This window comes from Myxine glutinosa, chromosome 2 (genome assembly GCF_964187855.1).
Source record: "Myxine glutinosa chromosome 2, kmMyxGlut1.1, whole genome shotgun sequence".
NCBI classification, from domain to species: domain Eukaryota; kingdom Metazoa; phylum Chordata; class Myxini; order Myxiniformes; family Myxinidae; genus Myxine; species Myxine glutinosa.
The window spans coordinates 150,754,096-150,771,452 of record NC_136262.1 but is presented as its reverse complement, the minus strand read 5'-3'; the positions used below and the strand labels follow the sequence as shown (position 1 = coordinate 150,771,452).

Here is a 17,357-nt window from a genome sequence, read left to right as displayed (position 1 = left end):
CTCCGCCCTTGATGACGACGGGCGGGCACGCCTTTCTTCCCCAACCCAAGCACATGTTCAATGGCGGCAATTGTAGTTGGCAATGCGAATGGCAATTGACGAAAGGGGAAATGGAGGTTTTGGGAATGGGAATGAACGATGAAGGGAATCTATCTTTTTCACTTGGTGCAATGGAGTGTCATTCTAATGGAAGACAAGGCCTTACCCTAAAACACATAATAAGGATATAAACTACTGAACAAGGGTTTTATCGTGTCCTTCAATGTGTGCTTTTATGGAATTAACTACCGGGACGCCCTTTGACCTTTACACAACACTGGAGGCAGGAGGGGCCAGAATCAAACAGTTACACAGCAATTTACCACAATACAACACAATAAAAAAAATACAATCCTCATATCCGCAACAATATATATATATATATATATATATATATATATATATATATATATATATATATATATATATACACATATATATACACATATATATATATATATATATACATATATACATACATACATACATACATACATACATACACACACACACACTGATTGTGTTTGATTGTTTTGAAATACTGATTGTTTTGAAAATAAATAGTATGCATGGGAGAGGGAGGGGGAGAGACAGACATAGAGACGCAGAGAGGGAGAGGGAGAGAGACAGAGAGACAGAGAGACAGAGACAGATCAAATTTAGAAACAGGAGAAAATTTGATTCAGCAGTTGGTAAAATTGGCAATAAGGGGGTAAAGAAAAGAAAATAAATGGGTTCAGGACGGACATGCATCAACGCAAAGGCGATTTATGTAACGTATTGGGTGCTGGTGGTTCAAATATTCCATTGGTTTTTTGCACACATAAAATGACGATTGCTCTAAAGTAAGTAAACTAATGGGTGAATCAACAGGGCATTGAGGTATGCTTACCACCGTGTGGAGAAAGGACAGGTTGTCCTTTCTGGTGTTAACCCTTTGTTGGAGAAAAGGAGGATTCCCCTCATATACAGCAGAATAGCAAAAGAGGATGTTGGAGCAAAGGTCAAGTCCAATGGACATCGAGGCAATGGCCAAGTGTTGTGTTCACTGCCAAATCCAGGTTTCTCCTTGAAGGGCATGATGGCCGTGCACAGATCTACAGAAGACGCAATGTGTAATATGCCCCAGTCTGTGTCCAAGAAGCCACAGATTTTGGATGTGGAAGTGTCGTGATGTGAGGTGGTATTGCTGAAACCGTTCACACCAACTTCATCTGATCCGTATCTATAACATTCCGACAGCAGATCAATACATTACTGAGATCTTCCAGCAACATGTGTTGCCCACCCTTCAACAACATGGTCCAGTATTCATATTTATGCACGATAACGCTCCGCTCACAGGACCAACATTCAAACAAGGAACGTTCTTCTCAATGTCAACGTTGATGTCACAACTCCCTGGCCTGCCTTCTCACCAAATTTAAATCCAATTGAACATCTCTGGGATGTCATTGATCGTGGTGTCCGGACCTTGCTAAGACAGCCACTGACAGTCGACGGGCTGTAACAGAAACTGATTTAGGCGTGGAATGCCATCCCCAAGGCTCAGATTTGAGTGCTCGTAATGTCAATGCGACGGCGGTGCAATTGCTGCCAGAGTTGGACTTAACCAGGATTGATATTGTTATGGTTTTTAGAACCTTCACTAATAAATTTTAGTAAATGTTTCCCTTATAAATGTTCCCCTGTAAATATCCCCATCAATTGGTTTGTTAAAAATCGCACCCTAGTTAGTCCATGTACAACACGTGGCGAACCATAGGACCTCTCCGTAGTTATTTCATTATTATGTGTTTCAGTTAAGGACCTGTTCCCAATAGTTGAATCTGCGTTGCATTAATCAAATAAGATAGGCCCCTTTCAATTTCCCCAATCGCCTCACCCACGTCTCCGCAAAGTAACAGTCGGGCAGCGTTCGCTGCCCCTTGTCTTGGTTCGTTTGATTGCCCCAAGCCGCCATTAGCCATGCGGTCAAGCCGAGGAAGAAGGGGGCGGAGCCGCCAGATCACGAGCGTGGCACGCCGACGCACCACCCGAGGAAGGGCCAGCGAGCCCCCACCAGCCAACCAGGGCTGACGAAAGACCATCGCGGGCATGGCTCTGGGAAGCGCGGATTGATTCCAACACAGGTAATATAAGCATGAGCGCGAAGCCTTTTGAAGAAGAAGGCAGAGAGAGACGTGATCCGGCAGTCGGATGAGAAGGTACGAGTTGAGTGAGAGGGTTCAAGAGTTGCAAGAGAGAGACGCGTGAGAAGACGGAGCATCCCAGTCCCATCGCCATATGCCATCTTGTCTGTGGTTCGAGCGGTACTTGTCTCCCTGTTTTGCGGAGGGATTGGTAAAGGTATTCGGGAGAACACCTTGACCAATAACCCTGAACAATTTCACCCCGCAGAAGAGCGTTATAAGTACCAGGACCAGAGACGGCCAGCTTAACAGGCCAAGGGGATTAACCCCCCCCCCCCCTTGCTAAGGGGAGTGCCGTCTCTGAGATCCGTAACAATATTGTTACTTTCACGTTGAATCCCTTTGTGAAAACATTCGCCACAATGCAGCATTGTGTGATTAGGTCACAATGAAACGGACATGTACTTATTGAACATTTGTTTCTGTCAGAGCTTTGCACCGAATGTGTGTTTGGTTTTTTTTGGCAGAATGTAGTTTGTTTCTTTTCTTCCTTTGTGCTAGAAAATCCTTGCGTGTACTTGCTCTGCAGAATGCTATCAAGCCTGCCTATGCCACATCTTGGGCCACCATACGTTGCTGACCTTTCAAAAGAACTTCCAGAACCTCCAGAGATCCAGGCAGCATTTCTCAAGCTGAAGCATATCTGCATGCAGGGTGATTTGAGACTTTACAAACTCCGTACCACGTATTGAACACTTCCACACGTGTTCAAAATTCTTTACTCTCTGCTTTAGCGCACGCACTTGAATTGTAAACAAAACGCAGTTCCTCATTTCCAACCACTTTATGATGACGATGTATTGTTAATAACATGATGAATGAGTTTCTTTGAAAATGCATCTTCTATTTAGGAATATTAACAAGAAACATTTTGAGCTTTTCAATTGCCTTGTGTTTTGCCCAATGAGTGCAAGTTTTCAATGAACTCTACCTTCTCTCGCTGGGCTATATCCCCCAGATACAACAGAAGTTTTTTGGCTCAGTGATAACAAGTGGCTTTCGTCGTTGGAGAACACAGGTTGGCTGGAGTGCGTCTGGTGGGTGATCCTACATGCAAATGCACTGAGTGGTGACTCCCTTTACTCCTTCTACATCTTGTGAATGCACCAGCTGATATCTCAATCTCTCTCACTCTATCTCATATCTCACATCACCCCTCACCCTTTCTAGCTGTCTTCTTCCTCTCCACCCCACCTCCCCCTTTCCTCTCCAGTATTCACTTTCTTCTCCCTCTCCCATCCTGTGATACAGGGAAATAATACAACATTTAGGCCCATTATTTGTAAGAGTGAGATGAGATGTGGGCAAAAAGGCAATGTACTGATATTGGGGCGGAGGGGCCACAGTTAGACACAATAAGCAAGGAAATTGTTAAACAGGAAATATAAAGAGGAAAGGGAGGAGGGGAGGAAAGAAAGAAGACGGTGGGTTGGGAGGGAGAAATGCAGTAATCAGCCAGTAAGAGGATTTGGTTAGGTCGAGTTAATTGGGGGAGAAAATATTTTGGGTCGGAAGAGGGGATAACATGGGATGAGAGTGTGCACTACCTGCTTGAAGTCTTTGAGAGAAGAGTTCCTCTGGAAAGCAGTTCCACAATTGGGGAGAAAAAAATGGAACAAAAGAGTGGGGTGGTTACGCCTGGATTTTATCCAAAGTTATTTGATTGGGATGTAATCCAAAGTGTTGGTCAGAGATCGGCAAAAGGAAAAGCTGACATCAGTCTGCCATTTCAATCATGTCTGCCATCCACGTTCAGAAAGCAAGCTGCTTGACCTTAACTGCGTCACCACAAGATCCAGTGTACCAGGGCCTAGATGATGGATAGGATAGCCGCATATAGCATGGGATAAACCAGTTCATGAGAGAGAGTATATATTTTTTGGATGTATTCCCAGGTGGAATCTATATCAGATGTTGTGGAGATGGTAGCCCAGTTCATTGCAGTCCCTGCCAGTGGGCCTGTGTGAAAGATCACATTTTGTGACATTGAGGTTGCTCCCTCATAATAGCCAGAGATATGAGGTTTGACAAGCACATGATCAAAGGAGGAACAGTTGACTTGAGCCTATATAAATCATTACCTATCAAGACACGAAAGAGCCCTGTGTTTGTTTCGGAACTCAAAAGGGAGGTGGGGGATATTTTTTTCCTGTATCCATCGTGGGGTGCGTAAAATCCTGCATCTGTAGCAATAATAAACATAGGTATATATCACCAAGTGCATGTTATTGTTGATAACACTGTAAAGACCTTGGTTGTTGGATACGATGCACATTCAACAAGCTGTGCCAAAGTGCATGACTGTAGCATTGACTGGCCCTGTGTGCTGTCTCTCTAGGAAGTGTTTGAGAATATCTGCTGAACTAGCCGAAGAGATGACGAACAACGGCCATGTTGTGATTCGAGGTGAGCCAAATCGAGCATTTCTCATTGCTTTCACAAACTAATAAGCAAAGATAAATAAACACATTGTTCTGCCAAAAACATTTAAAAGTTTGTGTGTTGTCGATGCAGTGAGCAGTCATTGAGAGAGGGCTTTGTTTAAAGAAGGACATGGAGCATGTTGTAATCAAAATTGGGTCAGAACTCACAATGATAGAAGGTTGTTTATTTGTTTTGAATTGAACAAAAATGCCCAGCATCGGAGGAATGACAACAGTCATAATGGGAAAGAAAGCAGCTTTTGGATGGAAATCGAATAAACAAAGCAAAACATGATGACTGCAGCCTGTGATGTGCACAGACCTTCCTTCTGCCACAACAAAATAAGGCCAAAGCTCTTTTCCAGAATGTTCAGAATGCTTTTTCTAGTTTAGCAGAATGTAACTAATTAATTGACTTGTGCGAAAATTACACGCCCAGACCAAGGAATCTAACCCAGGGCCTCTGGAAAACCGAACCAGTGCTCTGCTGTCTGGGCGACCCGTACCAAGCATGCAATTTTCCCACACATATAATTGCCACTCTCTTTCCATCACTGCTTCCGTGGCACTCGCTGCCAACCATAGCAGCAACAACGGCCTGCTGACGAGAGGGTCTTCCTCCAACGGATGGACAAATCCATGTCAATAACCTGGTGAACCGTACCAGTGCTCTGCCATACGTCTCTAAGCTGTCTAGCCTGGGTTTGAATCCCGACCATCTATATAATTTCATCCCGGTATTTCACAGGCAGAGTGATTCATCAGTGTGTGTGTGTGCCATCCATGAAATGGACGTTAAGCCAGGTGTCTGCCATCATTAATTGGTGGATGTTAAAGATCCCATGGTGTCCTTCGCCAAGAGAATCTTATCAACGGCATCCTGCTCAAATTATGAATTCCTGCATGACTAACTACTGTGGGAAGGCAACACAAATCACCAAGTATCACCCTTGCCAAGCAGCCGACAGTTTGATTAGAAAACGGACACCTTACGCTTCACACATAATGGGTGCCGGTGTTAGGGATTCACCTCTCAGCGTGAATTGCATGAATTTTGGTATTTGCAAACCTGGGTTTTGCAAACCAAACCAAGAGGTCTTAAATGATGTATCATTCAGCATTGTACGTGCTGTAGTTACAACGTTCACCTTCATCAGACGCAATCTGCCAACTTTCATTTGTGTATGGATATTATCATTTGTTTATAAAAGCCCGGTGTTGGCTTTGTGGTTGAGGTGGCTGGCTTAAGATATTAGGGTCTTGAGTTTGAGCCCCTATCGTGCCGTTAGATAACACCAGGTGGGTTGACTCAGCCCTGTCATCCTTCCGAGGTCAGCAAAATGATTACCAGCTTACTGGAAGCAGGGGTCACTGCATCAGCGGCACAACTGCACTTCCAGCTATGATGCAACTAACAGCCATAGGCTGCATACAAAAAGATTATTTATTCATAATATCCATTTATCACAAATAAAATATGCAGGAAACATTTTGTGGATTTTTGTACAGTAAATAATAATAAATTGTTGAAGTAATCAATACCAGTTATATAAATGTGAAGAAACCACGATAAAAGTTGCAAATTAGTCAATATGTGAAATAAGTTTTAATTAGCTTGTTCCCTTTCTTCAAAGTTTCCTGCTCTAGCGGGGAAAAATGGCCTTAAAACGATCATTCATTCATTCTTTTCTTAAAAGTCTGAGTGGGTTCAGAATGGCACCACGGAAGCAACTTTCAACAGAACAGCATGTGAAGATCCAAACTATGCGAGAAGGGCACACACACACACACACAACAGGCATTTTTAGGCCATTTTCCCTGCTAGAGCGGGGTTAGCCAAATGCGAGAAGGGCATACTATGCAGAAAACAGCAGTACCTTTCCCTTCCTTCGATTTTCCGTTCCGATACTATTGCTGTCTCTCCATCTGATAAAGCCACTCTTTTTCCTTTACTTTTCTCCTTTAATTCCACACTGGATGACTCTAACATTCCATCTCCCTCTGATGCACCCCTTATCAATCCTATGCCCCTCCCTATAATCTCTTTTCATGCAGACAAAAAAAGTACCGTACTCCTTTCTCTGGACACAAGCAAGGCGTACGGACAAGATGGCATTCCTACTCGTGTCTTGAAGGAGTGCCTCAGAATTTGCTCCCGTGCTTGCTCGTTTGTTTCGTTTTTGGTAAAAAAAAAAAAAACCCAAACTTTTCCTCGAAACATGCCTTAGTACAGCCTATTTTATTGAAGGGTGATCGTTTAAACCCTTCCAACTACCATCTTATTTCTCTGACTTCTACTATTTCCAAAGTCTCTGAATGTATTCAAAATAACCATTTCCTCAAGCATCTTGAATCTCAGTGTCTTCTATCTGACCATCAATATGGCTTTGGCAAGGCAAGATCTACCGGTGATATCCTCTCTTACATTACCACTGCTAACCACTGCTCTTACATTACGAATGTCTGGGCCTCTTCTCTGAGACGATTTGGGCAATCCTTTGTTGTAGGCCTTGATATCCCAAAAGCCTTCGACAGAGTCTGATACCCAAGCTTCCCTCTTTTGGCTTTCCACCTTCACTCTGCTCTCTCATGTGGAGCTTTCTCTCCGACCGCTCTATCTCCGTAATTGCTGATGGTTCAACATCTCCCTCCTTCCCTATCAACAGCAGTGTCCCTCAGCGTTCTGTCCTGTCTCCAACACTTCTCCTTCTTTTCAACAATGACCTTCTTTCTTCTACAAATAACCAAATGCACTCGTATGCTGATGACTCTACATTACATTCCTCCAGGTTTTTCCCATCTGCCCCATCTTCCCTCAATCGATCTACATCTCATTTGATCACAGCCACCTCTTTAATTTTGGATTTGGACAAGATTTCCTAGTGGGGCAAATGTAATCAGGTTAAGTTTAATGCTTCTAAAACTCAATGTCTTCCCATCTCTCTCTAAAAGTCCTCTCAACTCTCCAATCTCCTTTTAAAGCTCCACAATTGCACCATGTGATACACTAAACCTACTTGGTATTACCCTAACATCAAATTTATCCTAGAATCCACACATTACACAAATAGTTAAGTCTGCCTCGAAGAAACTAGGAGTCCTGTTCAGATGTCGAAGATTCTTCTCCTTTGAACCGTTGCTTCAACTATATGAAGGATTGATTCATCCTTGTATTGAGTACTGCTCTCACATCTCGGGAGGTTCTAGCTCCACATACTTGCTGGACAGAATTGAATCCAAAGTATTCTGACTCATCAACTCTCCCAATCTGACCTCAAAACTCGACCCGCTCGAACAACGCCGCAAAGTTGGCTCTTTCTCTTTTCTACAGATGTTACTTCGGTTTCTGCCGAAGACCGAATAACTTGCTGCTTGTGTACCTCAGCCATTAGTGAGACCACAGAATACTCGACAAACCGCTACATCACATGATTATAGTGTGGCCATTGGCAACTCAAGGGTGCACTGTTGTATGTATTTCTTCCACTCCACTGCCAAACTCTGAAACTCTTTACCTTCCCATTAATTCCAAACACTTACGACCTTCCCCTTTTCAAAAAGCAGATTTTTTACTTCCTCAAAAAGTCTTGGACTATTCTCTCTTTCTTCACTTTTCTATCAATGCAGCTCTTTTAATTAAGGCCTGGCCACGATGAAGACTATATCGTCTGTGACTGGAGCCCTCAACATTAGAAACAAAAGTTGAAAATCTCCGACAATTGTGTGAGATACACTTTGCAGCCCATGGAAGAAACTGGCTGAAAAATAACCGAAATCCCACAATAACCTCCCCAAGGCAGGAAAAGCAATTGAAGTTGCGTAGAAGGCTGATTGCAGCAGGTCGTCTTTGCAGAGTTGGAGCAAATAAACCACTGCTGAGACCACAGAATAAGATAAAAGGCTGAAAATTTCAAGGCAACACCAATATTGGGCGACTGAACAATAGAATCAGGTACTTTTTTTTTTTCTTTTTTTTTTTTTTTTGTATACTGAATCGAGGCTCGTGAAAGAGCTAACATTTATTTCACAAACAAATCAACCAGACAAACAAAATATACAAAAAGAGGGAGTGGAAGACAAGATGGGGAGAGAAGGGGAAGCACACAACCACAACATTTGAGAGCAGGGAGAAGTGTGGGAGGGAGAGGGCTTGGGGGCAGGAGGCGTGGGAAGGGGAGGGGGGGGGGGGGGTCTAGTCTGATTAATCGAAGTTTCAACTTTTTGGATGTAAGTGTTACTGATTCGTCACTTCCGCTGTTGTGGTTTTCATCCACTGGAAACACTTCTGGTTTTATGTATTATTATTATCATTGTTTAAGTGAAATGGCCATTAGTATTATCAAAATGTAAAGGGGTTAACTTTAAATGAAACAGGAAACCGGATCGGGAACCGGAAGACGAAGAGGAAGAAGAAAGCGAGGGCATGGCGAGTGAAGTCGGATAAGAAGCGAGTAGCTTCCAGCTCCGTAGCGAGCGTTGTCGAACGAAAGTCGCGAGTGAACTTTGAGTTTCCTTGAAAGGAGTTCCTGCGATAGGTGTTATCGCTGGGGGATTGATAAACCTGCGTGGTCAGGTTTGGGCGTTGCGATTCTGAAGAATCATCGCCGGGTCGTGTCGACTCAAGTAAGAGCCGTCGGCCATTTTGACACTCGCGCTTTGTTCAATAAAAGGTCTTGGCTACGCGTCAGCTTTTTCACTATACTGTCGTCTGTCGGGGATGTGTGTGTGCGCAACGCTGAGTTTGAAGTTTAAGTGGCAGTTCGCCGACTGAACCGGGAACGTTCCTATCTGGAGGGCGCCTTTGGGATTTCCCATTCCACCGCGAGTTTGCTTTTGGTTTTGGACCATGTGACTTTTTGCGTCGCTTCGACCGCCTATGCCTGAGAGCTGCTTCGGCGGTGCGACTGCCCTTGCCATCCGCACGGGATTCTGGTCTCGATTGGACATTGTTCTAGCGATCGCTGGAGCGAGTCAACCTCGTCTTGAGGAGGGGAATATAGAGACATTGGGGAAGGTTTTTCCCCTCACTTGGAACACCGTGAGTTATCCTATGCTAGTTGATGGTACCATCATAAGATGTATTGAGTGTACTTTTGATTGCTATTTGTTGTACCGTTATTCTTGTGTGATTTTTTCATTCAATATTTGTTTGTTGATAATCATTGGTGTGGTTTCACTATTGATTTCTGACACAGAATAACATATTTTTCTGCCGTGGCTCCTCTCGGGGCTCGGAGGTACACCGTGACCAGGGGGTCGGGGAGGAGCACGTAACAGTAAGCTATGCCAGTTTGTAAGCCAAATATCTGGAGAATGTTAGGATACACAGTTTGCATCCGACTGTTAAACACAGGAGAGGTTCTGTGACTGTCTGGCGTCAGGAAGGCAAAGGGCTGACACAAAGTATTGACTGATGCTATAAAATGATGATGTTCTAAAGCAGTTTCTTACCTGTGCATTTTTAAAGGCTATTACATTACAATAATAAACACATTTGACCATTATCACTGATAATTTGTTGAATTCACCCAAAAGTATATTTATCATTGGAATAACCCAAATTTATCATTGGAAAAAACAAACCAAACAAGGTTTGTTGAAAATTTGATGACAAAAGCTCAAATGGTAAACTATTGCAAAACCTCACCTTGTGCTGTGTGGCGGTCCGGCTAATAAGGGCTATTTGTACTTAAGTGACTTTTCCCTTTGACATTTGACCCAATTATTAACTAGTAATTCTAATAATAAAGGTTTGTTGAAAATTTGATGATAAAAGCTCAAAAGGTAAAAAGGTTATGGCCTAGATAGACACAGCAGGTTGTCCATGTTCTCTTGTGGCAATTATTTACAAGCCGGAGTTGAAAGCCTTGCATTTAAAACCGAATTTGTTTGCTGATGAGGCTTAAAGGCAGAAACGCCGCTTCCAGCCTTTCACTCCCATAATGGTTGATCATCTACCTACTCCTCAAATGGCAGAAAGTACTTTTGGTTGGGACATAATTAAAATTTGTTTGCAGAGACGGTTCCATTCACTAGCATAGTTTAAAGTGAGTAAGTATACTGTACTTACCACTCACGGAGAAAATTAATCAGCAACTTTTAATCTATCCAATAAAGTATGGATTTACAGTTGGAACAAAAATTAGTCATGTACATATCAACATGTTTTGAGAATATAATCATAATCAGGAATAAGTGAAACATTTGAAGTTACCTTTCACTTACGAGTTTAGATTCTCTTAAACTTCAATGGTAGACATGTTAAAATCTCCAGACGAAGTGAGAAGCAAGCATGATCGTTTATATGCAGGCAGCCTGATGGTATGGGCTGGCATTCATGCCAGCTATCATGCCAGATGGAAGAATAACGCTATCCAACAAGGACAGCTGGACAGTCTGACTCGTTCAACAAAATACTTGTGTTGTTGTCAATGGTAGTCATGCATTATTAAAGCCATTTTAACAGACATTGGTACACAATGGCTAAAATGCGCATGATATATGGGATTTGAACCTGAGTTCTGCACATTGTGAGCTTGGGATGCATATGGGAATGCGAAGCAAGATAACTGCTTTAGACTTGCAATGGTGTGCACAAAGTTCACTTCTGCTGTGGAATGTCCAAAGGGTTAGAAACTGGAACGTTGTTATCTTCCTGAGTGCAAACCGCAAAGTAACAGCTGATGTAGTGTGTGTTGAAGGTTCCAAATGGAAGGCTGTGGCAGAATTCTGAAGAGATTTTATAACAATATTCTTATCTTGACAATTGAAGCACACAAGCAAACCGAGGTTGATGGTTTTCTACGTGTTTGCCATTTCCCCATTGTAGCGAATGTTTCCCCCTTTTTGTGAAGAGTAATTGTTTGCAGGCCCGCTAGTCCGTATATTTGCAGTGGACCAAGCAAACATTCTCTAGATCTTGCTCTTTGTTTCTCATCATACAATTCTAACTTGTTTTTCAAGCATTTTTTTCTTCTCATTGAAGAAGCAGTTCAGTCAATCATCAGTAACAGCATCTTTACCAGATCTGGTTCTATATTCTATGGTCGTTTCCTTTCATTTCTCTATTCAGTTAAAACCAAAATAATCAATTGCATCATCTACTGTTCTCTCTGAATTTAAATAAGCCAGAAATTCCCATCTTTAAGAACCTTCACTAGACAAAAAAGAAACAAACAATTTGAAACTTGTCACATGACTGGGCACTTTATTAAGTGGGTTGCCCAAGGATGCTATATTAAAGTTGCTCTGGGTGCAGACACACTCCACACAGACTGATTACAATAGCCTTTACCTCTCAGGTGAGGCTAATACTTGCAAACAACTCATGGAAGAGTCTCAACTATTTAAAAAGAGAGAAGAAGAAGAAGCAATAACTCCACATAGTGTCAGGAAGGGCATCCGGCCATAAAAACATTGCCTCAAACGGGGAACCATGATTGTCATGGGGCCTGCAAGGCTAACCCCCGCTCTAGCGGGGAAAATGGCCTTAAAACGATCATTCGTTTGTCACAAAGTACAAAACAGAAAAAGCAGACCAAGTTGATGAGAAGAAACGAGCAATGGAAGAATAAAATTCTAGTCTGGATTAGAAAAATGTTGAGGTATAAAGTCAGCCTTTGTCCTGAGCCTTAATATACCTCTTTGTAGAGATGTAGGAAATGGCAGGATATGTGAGAAATAGGGAAGATTAAACTAAGACTACACAGGCCTGCAAAGTCCAAGAGAACCAGTATAAATTGTTATCGTTCAGAATTTTTAGCTTATCTGGAATTTGAATTCATTGTGCACCGTCCATCTCCTATTTCGACTTTTCTGGCCAAACCGCTGGGCTGATCCGGCTGAAATGTGGCAGCAAGGTTCCACTCCTGACTGGTTCCAGGGATTGTAAAGCTCGTTCTGGTCACATGACTGGAAGTGTGTCAAAATGGCAGACTTGGTAAATGCCTTCAAAAAGCTTTTTCTCCAGAACCAGTAAGAATGCTACCAAATTTGGGTCAAACATTAGACCAGGGTAGGGATGTTAAATTACGGAAGTCATGCCACCCCATGACCGGAGGTGTGTTTAAATGGCCGCCTTAGTCAACTTTTTGGGAAAATTATGTCAATTCCTTCAAAGATCTTTCTCCAGACCCACCAGTCAGAATGCTATCAAATTTGGATTAAAACATTAGGCCAGAACCCAGATGAGCTACAGGTCTGAGGAAGTGGCATGAAAAACTTTGGCCATCCATCCATCCTTGATAGGTTTTCATTTCCACAATAACTTAAGAATGGCTGAAGGGATCTCAGTCAAGCTTAGTAAAAGTATGTATAATGATGCAAAGATGAACTAATTAGATTATGGGTCCAGAGGTCCCATTGTGTTAAAAGTTATATTACTGAGCTAACATCTGAGCCAGTGATTGGATTTTGACCAAACATGGTATCAAGTATATTGTGATGCGAAGATGGACTGATTAGATTTTGGCATCAAAGGACAAAGGTCGTGTCAGGTAAAAATGTGATACTTGAGAACAGCTGAAGGGATTCAAAAGTATGTTTTATGATGTAATGATGTGGGTGGAGGCAAATCGGTCGACGTCGCGACGTAGAAGAGTGGCATTCTATTTTTTTTATGGCGTAGCCCATCGGGCAGAGCCGTCTAGAACAGTGTTTGTCCATCCGTATATATATATATATATATATATATATATATATATATATATATATATATGGCCCCTCAAACGTATACCAATCAGAGCTGAGAATCTTCACATGACAGGGTGATGTGATTACGTCTGATGTCATTACAGCGTACAACGGCTGATTCCACACTCCACAATTTTGATCTATATGCTGTTCATGCCGAACATATCGTCGAACCTGTCATATATCACAATCGCCATGCTCTTTCTTCACGTTTTTCATTCAGTGTGAAACAAACAAACCGATTGTTAAAATGATCATCAAATATCGAAAGCATCGGCGTTATGGCTATACGTATAGGCCTTAGGCGTTATGACTGACCTTACAATTCGGACAAATAAAGCCCAGGTTTCTTAATACAGTGATATCGTTTCAGTAGTATCGTTTTCGTATTAATAATAATAATATTATAGTAAATATAACCATAACGCTTTAATCCCAATGTCGTGAATGGAAAGTTGATGGATTGAAGCGGTGTAACTGCGGAAGTAAGGAATTCACCTCGGTTTAAAAAAAAAAAAATTTTTTTTAGTAATAATAATGTAACATTATTATAGTAAATCTAATCGTAACACTAATCCCTTTGTAGTGACCAACGTTACTGGAGGTTAATATACATATATATATATATATATATATATATATATATATATATATATATATATATATATATATATATATATATATATATATATATATATATATATATATATATATATATGTGAGAAATAGTAGAAACTCCACAGTACGAGCAGGGTGTCTCATTTGCATTAAATAAATAATCGTCGATCTTTAATTGTCGACAAGCTTTCGACCAACAAAGGTCTTCTTCTTAGTCGTACTGTCGTACTGCTCGTACTGTGGAGTTTCTACTATTTCTCACAGATATATATATATATATATATATATATATATATATATATATATATATATATATATACACACACACACGACAGTATATATATATATATATATATATATATATATATATATATATATATATATATATATATATATATATATATATATATATACACACACACACGACAGTATATATATATATATATCTTCCATTATTATTATTATTATTATCTTCTATATATATAAAAGAAAGTTTTTGTTTGTTTGTCTGCACGCACTAATCTCCTGAACGGTGAAAGATAGGAGGAATCCTCTGAAACCAAAAATGTCGAGACAGGCCCCGGGAAGGTTATAGGCTAGGTGGCGAGGCCGGTCGAGGCCGCCTCGGTCGGGCTGGGCCCATTTCGCAATTAAAAGCTGAGCTGAATTATAGTCGTCAATCTTCTACGGCCGCGAGTATAAGCTGAATTATAGTAGTAAATGAACGAAATTCGGCCGCAGCCAGATAGTCAAACTCCGCTGCTTCATACGGCTGCGTTTTATTCCTTTTTCAGTACAGAAGATTAAATTCATTCAAAAAGAACCCAGGCAACGCCGGGTGCATTCAGCTAGTCTTATATATATTGTTGCGGATATGAGATTGGCCTCCATCCATATCCGCTTGTAAATATTCCCCTATTTCCCCAATACTTCCCAACTATCCCCAATCCCCCATTCCCTAGTCCCATTTTCTGTAAACAACACTCTGTAGACCCGACCTCCCCCTATTTCCCCCATTAAATGTCGCATCCAGGTCCACCGCATCTCACGTAGACAACTATAGGACATCTTGCTAGTTATTCTTAGTCTATGTCAGTTAAGGACTCGTTTCCATTAATTCTGACTCTTCGTTGCACCAGAATGTGATTGTATGGCACCGTTAGGAAGTTTAGGACCTCCCAATACCCCCCCGCAGCTCTTCCTCATGGTACAACAACAATAACAGCGGCGGCGGCGCGGGGAGTGTGCGTCCTCACTCCGGCTTGGTTGGTAGGGGGGTGTTGAAAAGGCACCAAGCCTTTCCAACGAGCCGCCATCGAGCATGTGCTCGACGGGGTTACCACGTAGGGGCTCGCTGTCAGCTCCTCGTCAAGGGCGGAGCCCGGTAACCCCCCGCACCCAATAGAAGCGGCGGACCGATTCCATCTGGGGCGGAGCCAACGAGCCGAGGGCGTGTCACTCCCCGCTGAGCATGCGCAGGAAGAGGGAGGTGACGTCAGATGCGCCCTCAGCTTGGACAGAGAAGGACGCCACCTCCGAGCGCTGCAATACCTCCCCGCATCTCTGGACCAGACCGTGTTTGATTCTGCCCCTGAGCCAAGGTGCACCTTGTGCTATCGACTGCCTGTCCTTCCCTGCCATCAATCCCTGTGTAAGTCAGTCTTGTTCCGTTTGTCTGTGGTCTGTCTGGGATAGATAAGATTGTGTCTAAGTGCCTATCTCTTCTGTGCTTTACCTCATACCTTGTAATCTACCCCTTTTCTCCACCACCAATTATATCCTCCTCCGGAGGTCTTGAGAACTGTACCCCTTGTGTCGTTTCATTTATCCCAGTCGTTGTGTCCTTTCCTTCATTGATTTAGCGTAGCGCGACTTGGCCAACGTTCGAGTGGAATCGGGTGAGTTGGGGGTAATCGGGTAAACTGTGCGAACACGGCGGCCATTCCGCTCGGCCCATCATAACATCTTAAGCCGTGTCCGTAACAATATTAAAGTAGCGGCAGTTTTGTGTCCGGCCGTCATGCCACGTCATTACGTATATGATGTTATTATGGCGTAAACACCCGCTCACTTCCAGAGCTGCAGGAAAGGTCATTCCTGTTTAGGGTATATAGATTACAGTCGATAATATATAGTTGGGTCTCAAGAACATTGGGTGTGTGTTCATATCCCAAGTTTATTGTGGCTAGATCGCCAAGTGGTTTAAGCATTCGAGCAAGCACTCCATTCAAAACCCTTAAGGAATGGCTGGCTTGGCAAGCACGAGCTAGCTGCTTGGTAAATGAGCACACCTCCAACCCTTGTGGGGTATATAGATTACAGTAGATCTTCGCTCAGTTCTGGAAGTAAAACCTACCTCACGGATGTCGGGATTCCTCCAAATTTCTTTGTTTAATGTTATAAACATCATTAACGACTGTTTGAAAAGCTAATAATTTGTGTTTGTGGTTTATCATATTTTATAAGCCGGCTACGCAGCTGTTAGACTTTTGTTGGTCTTTTTTTATTTTTTACTTCCCTTATTTTTGATTCCCTAAAAGTTGTATCAGGCTTATTCTCAGGAAAAATTATATACTCGTGCTGTTTTCCCCAAGTTATTTATGCTGCTTAGGTTTTTTGCAATTCGATCTCCACACAACTTTAACGAATAGCAATGTTCATTGTCACAGATGCTACACTGCAGTGTGATTAAACATGCAACATAATGAACATTCTTGAGATTACCATTTGCAATATGACTTTGTGTCTGAGGACCTGTTTTAGATATCCAGTGAAACGTACTGACAAATTATCAAGTACGCCAAAAGAATGTCATTTGGTTTGGCACCCAAGTTGTGATTTTAGCCTTTTTATTCCGATTGTTTGAAGAAACTAGTCCATTTGAATGGGACAGAATTGCAATTAACAACTCTTGCCATACATGAGCAACATTCCCTCACCAAACCACAAAAATTCCTTGCAATTTGCTTTCTAATAATTAGACTGCTGTGCATTCTTTTGCAGAAAGTGATTGCAGAGACATGTGCTGCGTGGTGGCGTCACTGGTACAAGTACTACTGGATGCACAGAGCCGTACAATAGTCGGCTTTCAAAGCCTTATTCAAAAAGAATGGGTATTGGCTGGACATCGCTTTCTTGACAGGCTTAATCATTTGCAGCAGCTGGATGGTGGTGAGGTACGATCTGGGGGTTTTTCTGGGTTTTTCTGATGAAGTCTGCGGAGGCATTACATTTTCGGGTTGTCCATCCATCCATCCATCCGTCCGTCCGTGATAAGTTTTCGTTACTGCAATAACTTGAGAATGGCTGAAGGGAACTTAGTCAAACTTGGTGCAGTTATGTATAATGAGGTAAAGATGAATGGGTTAGATTTTGGGGTCATGAGGTCAAAGGT

At 42.2% G+C, this 17,357-nt stretch overlaps 1 protein-coding gene across 5 annotated transcripts in view; it reads left to right on the top strand.

The window, feature by feature from the left end:
* The window catches only part of LOC137421177 (myotubularin-related protein 10), an 86,666-nt gene that overhangs the window by 57,739 nt on the left and 11,570 nt on the right, over window positions 1-17,357 (top strand). For all 5 annotated transcript variants that reach the window (XR_013622399.1, XR_013622400.1, XM_068106964.2 and 2 more), the window contains exons 10-13: window positions 2,761-2,885; window positions 3,190-3,268; window positions 4,570-4,637; window positions 16,967-17,139. Coding sequence is in view for 3 of the 5 variants with exons in the window: in XM_068106964.2 (XP_067963065.2) it covers window positions 2,761-2,885; window positions 3,190-3,268; window positions 4,570-4,637; window positions 16,967-17,139 (445 nt within the window). In the remaining 2 variants the exon portion in view is untranslated. The remainder of the gene's footprint in view (window positions 1-2,760; window positions 2,886-3,189; window positions 3,269-4,569; window positions 4,638-16,966; window positions 17,140-17,357) is intronic.